This window comes from Boleophthalmus pectinirostris, unplaced genomic scaffold (genome assembly GCF_026225935.1).
Source record: "Boleophthalmus pectinirostris isolate CB_2022bp ecotype Guang Dong unplaced genomic scaffold, ASM2622593v1 HiC_scaffold_13, whole genome shotgun sequence".
Taxonomy (NCBI): Eukaryota; Metazoa; Chordata; class Actinopteri; order Gobiiformes; family Gobiidae; genus Boleophthalmus; species Boleophthalmus pectinirostris.
The window spans coordinates 2,438,864-2,444,587 of record NW_026571036.1 but is presented as its reverse complement, the minus strand read 5'-3'; the positions used below and the strand labels follow the sequence as shown (position 1 = coordinate 2,444,587).

Below are 5,724 nucleotides of genomic sequence, written 5' to 3'. Positions count from 1 at the left end.
GTCTCTCTCTGTCTCTCTCTCTCTCTCTCTCTCTCTCTCTCTCTCTCTCTGTCTCTCTGTCTCTCTGTCTCTGTCTCTCTCTCTCTGTCTCTCTCTGTCTCTCTCTCTCTCTGTCTCTCTCTCTGTCTCTGTCTCTCTCTGTCTCTCTCTCTCTGTCTCTGTCCTGTCCTCTCTCTCTCTCTGTCTCTCTCTCTCTCTGTCTCTCTCTCGTTCTGTCTCTCTCTGTCTCTCTCTCGTTCTGTCTCTCTCTGTCTCTCTCTCGTTCTGTCTCTCTCTCTCTGTCTCTCTTTCGTTCTGTCTCTCTCTCTGTCTCTCTCTCGTTCTGTCTCTCTCTGTCTCTCTCTCGTTCTGTCTCTCTCTGTCTCATCTCCTCTGTCTCTCTCTCTCTGGTCTCTCTCTCTCTGTCTCTGTCTCTCTCTGTCTCTCTCTCTCTCTCTCTCTCTCTGTCTCTCTTCTCTCTCTCCTCTCTCTGTCTCTCTCTCTCTGTCTCTCTCTCTCTGTCTCTCTCTCTCTGTCCTGTCTCTCTGTCTCTCTCTGTCTCTGTCTCTCTCTCTTCTGTCTCTCTCTCTCTGTCTCTCTCTCTCTCTCTGTCTCTCTCTCGTCTCTCTCTCATCTCTCTGTCTCTCTCTCGTCTCTCTCTGTCTCTCTCTCTCTGTCTCTCTCTGTCTCTCTCTCTCTCTCTCTCTCTCTCTGTCTCTCTCTCCTCTGTCTCTCTCTCTCTCTCTCTCTCTCTGTCTCTCTTCCTCTCTCTCTCTGGTGTAGGAACCATCAGCGGTTGTGTTTTCAGAGGGACACTTTAGCCGGTGCAGCTGGGGGCCGTTTCCATGGAGATGGACACACACACACACACACACACACACACACACGACACACACACACACACACACACACACACACACACACACACACACACACACACACACACCACACACACACCACACACACACACACACACACACACACAACACACGACACACACACACACGACACACACACACACACACACACACACCACCACACGCACACACAACACACACACACACACACACACACACACACACACACACACACACACACACACACACACACACACACACACACACACACACACACACACACACGACACACACGACACACACACACACACACACACACACGACACACACACACACACACACACACACACACACACACACACACACACACACACGGAGCAGAGAGAGTGTGTGTTGGTCTGCATCCGCCTTTGTGCCTCTGAGCAACGAGTCTGTTCCACACTTTAAAAACACAAACTGAAGACGAGAACAGGACTAAAGCTGCACTGTGGAACTTTTCTGGTTATTGCTTTGTCTTGAATGCTCCGCAGTGCGGCATTAAACCTTTGTACCTCCACGGAGACCAAACCAGATCCAGTTCCAGGTCAGATCTGTGGAGAGGCGACCCGCTCACAGTCACGACGTCTGTTTTTCGAGCCATAAAATCGCCAATAAATGTAAAGTCGAGCTGTTTAAAGTCACACTGTGGAACATTCCGGGCAGAGCAGTGACGTATCCATAGAAACAAACAGGTGAACCCTAACCCTAACCCAGCCAAAAAGTTACGCAGTGCAGCTTTAAACAAAAGTGTAAACAGGAAGCGGTGCATTTCTCTAAAGACAGATTCAACTTCAGTCTGATTTTCCCTGTGCGCTGGGGGGGTTCTACATGTGTCTCTATGGTGTAATGTTCAGCAGTTTCCACGGAGACACAAGGCAAACACTAGCAAACGCTGTCAAAAAAAAAAAAGTTTTAAGATCGAATGTATTTCCAGAGCAGATTTTCACGAGTCTGTGATCAACACGAGTCCAGGTAGTGAAGTACATGTATGTAGTACAGTGTAGTACTTGTGTGGAGTACATGTGTATAGTAAAGTACATGTATGTAGTAGAGTGTAGTACTTGTGTGGAGTACATGTGTATAGTAAAGTACGTATATATAGTAAAGTACATGCGTGTAGTATATATATAGTACAGTACGTATGTAGTAGAGTAAAGTACACATATGCAGTATTAGTGCAGTACACTTATGTAGTAAAGTACACATATGCAGTAGACTGTAGTACATATATGTAGAAGAGTAAAGCAAATGTTTACAGTATTAGTGCAGTACACACGTGTAGTATTAGTAAAGTACACATTTGTAGTATTAGTGCAGTACATGTGTGTAGTAAAGTACACATATGTAATAGAGTAAAGTACACATTTGTAGTATAGTATGTAGTACAGTAAAGTATTGCAGTACATGTATGTAGTACATGTATGTAGTAGAGTAAAGTAACAATATATGCAGTAGTAGTACATATAGCAGTACATGTGTAGTAGAGTACAGTACCAGTGTGTAGTACCCGTATAGTAGCATGTATGTGTGTAGTAAGTAAAGTACACATGTGTGTAGTACATGTGTGTAGTACATGTGTGTAGTACATGTGTGTAGTACATGTACAGTGTAGTAGTTAGTAGTTAGTAACATGTGTGTAGTACATGTGTGTAGTACATGTGTGTAGTAAAGTACACATATGTAGTAGTATTGCATGTGTGTAGTACATGTGTGTAGTACATGTGTGTAGTACATGTGTGTAGTACATGTGTGTAGTACATGTGTGTAGTAAAGTACACATATGTAGTAAAGTATTTTAGTACCTTCCCGTTTCCCTTCAGAGGTTCGATGCTGAGGGAGTCTGGGCCGATGTCGACGATCGTCCCGAGTTGAAACCCGTCAGTGGAGTGAGGCGCCCACACGGGACGCCCGTCCTCCATCTTGGATCCTACACACCTGTACACAAATACACAACAAATATTTAATACTACTGTTACTATCTTCACTACCTGTACTACACAACAAATATTTAATACTACTGTTACTACTACTATTACTATTACTACAACACACGTCCTCCATCTTGGATCCTACACACCTGTACACAAATAACACAAATACACAAATATAAATGTGTTTGTGTCTTTTCTCCACTTTCCTGCTTCATTTTAAAACACAAACACCAGGGTGAAATCGTCGTCTTCTTGTTGTGGTGAATTACTTTGCAGCTCATTGATCTCGACACAGATCCATAAATAAATAATGAAATAATAAAATAAATAAAATGACGATGACGAGGCAGAGTGAGATGCGTCGACGCACAATTTCACATTTTACTTTAAAACCAATGCAGAGATTCATAAAAACAAAACTCATCAAAATCATCATTTTCATCCAGAACGTTTCACATCAGGAGCTCAGTTCTGCTTCGATCCAGAGACGGGAAAAACTGAGGAGCAGTTTTCACGTCTGGTTAGTGACGCATCAGAAAGAGTTTGATATTTCATGATAATGTTTGATAATTATTCAATTGTGGATGTTTCATTGTGTTTTAATCATGTTTGAATCAAATGAATTTAATTCAAGGTGTTTAAATGTAATTTTTAATGCGATAATGCACAGCCATAATGTTCAATTTTTTATGTATTCATAAGGTGAAGGCTTTTGTTATGTTCAGTTTTGGGAAGTTTACTTTTAAAATGTAATCCCCTACAGATTACAGATTACAGATTACATACACCAGAATGTAGTTTGTAATGTAATCCATTAAATTACTCAAAGTCAGTAATGTAATCTGATTACTTTGGATTACTTGATTAGTTGTAGAGAAACAAAGACGAGGAAATCGTAAGAAAAGATGTTTTGTCTGTTAAAAGAAAATAAAAAATCCAGACTTTACTGAACCAGATTAAAAATATTGATAGAAGAAGAAGAAACACATCCACACAGCAGGATTTAGTCCTGTTAAATCCTGTTTTAGACCTGGTTTGGACCCTGGTTTAGTCCTGGTTTAGACCTGGTTTAGTCCTGGTTTTAATCGTGGTTTAGTCCTGGTTTAGTCCTGGTTAAATCCTGGTTTAGTCCTGTTAAATCCTGGTTTAGTCCTGTTTCCTGTTAGTCCTGGTTTAGACCTGGTTTAGTCCTGGTTTAACCTGGTTTAGTTCCTGGTTTAGTCCTGGTTTAGACCTGGTTTAGACCTGGTTTAGACCTGGTTTTAATCGTGGTTTAGTCCTGGTTTAGTCCTGGTTTAATCCTTGGTTTAGACCTGGTTTTAGACCTTGGTTTAACCTGGTTTTAGACCTGGTTTAGACCTGGTTAGTCCTGGTTTAACCTGGTTTTAATCGTTGGTTTAGACCTGGTTTAGACCTGGTTTAGAAACCTGGTTTTAGACCTGGTTTTAAACCTGGTTTAGACCGGGTTTAGACCTGGTTTAGACCTGGTTTTAAACCTGGTTTTAGACCTGGTTTAGACCTGGTTTAGACCTGGTTTTGACCTGGTTTTAAACCTGGTTTTAAACCTGGTTTAGACCTGGTTTAGACCTGGTTTAGTGTCCAGCAATGAGTGGAATCATCGAGAAAAAAAAAAAAAAAAAAAAAAAAAGGGATACAGCCCAAAGTGTGAAAACAGGAAAATACCGTCATGTAATAACTGTAATCTGTCAACTGTAAGTAACTGTAATCTAATTACCACTCACTCAAACAGTAACTGTAACTGAATACAGTTACTCATCATTTGTACTCTGATTACTTAACTCCAGTACATGTAATCTGTTACTCCCCAACACGGGTTATGTTATATGTCCAAAATAAATAAATAAATATATTGGGATTATAGTTTCTGAACATTTAAATCCTGTCAGTGTTTTTATCGTCGTCTCTTTTAAACAAAACGCTCAGACGTTCACAAATAATCAGAACAGACTCATGGAAACTGAACACAACACTGGAGTTGGTCAAAGAGATACTCAGATTCCATGACTTTTCCAGGCTTTCCATGACCGTGGGAACCGTGTGTACTGCATAAACACAACACACGTCCTCCACCTTTGATCCCACACACTTGTACACACATATACAAATATAATTACTACTACTACTGTTAGTACTACTCCTACTACTGCAGAAATAAAACTCAGGGGCCTGTCCGTGTTTTCCTCCTGCAGGACGTGGGGAAACTTTAAAAACCTGCAGTAAAAAAAAAAAAAATCCTGCTTAAAGTAAAACGGGAGAATTGAGCCGAAAGCCTGAGGGCCGCGAGAAACAGGCCGCTTTTAGCCCCCGGGCCAGAGTTTGGACAGACATAACAAACACGCCCCGTTCACAAATACACAAATATAAAGTACACAAAACTGTTCCACATGAAAACCTCTGTCTGTCTGTGAGGAGGAAACATTAGAACATAAAACACGACAACAAAAAGTGGGAAAACGAAGCAGGAATATTTGTATCTAAAGAAATTTGGGAAAACATTTGAAGTTTCCAGTGAACTTCCACCAGTTCACACGGTTGGAAAAACACGACAAGATTCTTTAGGACGTCCCAACTACGTAAATATAAAAATAAAAATTCGGAAAGTTGGAGGAAATGTGGATCTGTGGAGGTGAAGCTTTCTCGTGGATTTTGGGAACGTCCGGCTTTACGACATCGGGAAAACACGAAGCTCCAAACGATATTTTTAAGGTTCAGTTTTTAAATCCAACCATTCCAACACTTGCAGACTGGTTTGGTATAATTTTGGAAATATTTAAAATGAAAAAATTGACATACAATCTAAGAACCAAAAGGGTTTTAAAATTTTATAAGATTTGGGAAAAACAAATCCAGTTTGTGTCCCATTTTTGACTCGTGTAAGAATCATGTGACACTGATGG

At 40.8% G+C, this 5,724-nt stretch overlaps 1 protein-coding gene across 1 annotated transcript in view; it reads right to left on the bottom strand.

Moving 5' to 3' along the window:
• Positions 1-2,794, bottom strand: part of LOC110164259 (unconventional myosin-VI-like) — a 73,035-nt gene extending 70,241 nt beyond the window's left edge. Inside the window, exon 1 of the mRNA XM_055149748.1 lies at positions 2,678-2,794. Coding sequence (XP_055005723.1) covers positions 2,678-2,794 — 117 coding nt within the window. The remainder of the gene's footprint in view (positions 1-2,677) is intronic.
• Between the last annotated feature and the right edge of the window lie 2,930 nt (positions 2,795-5,724).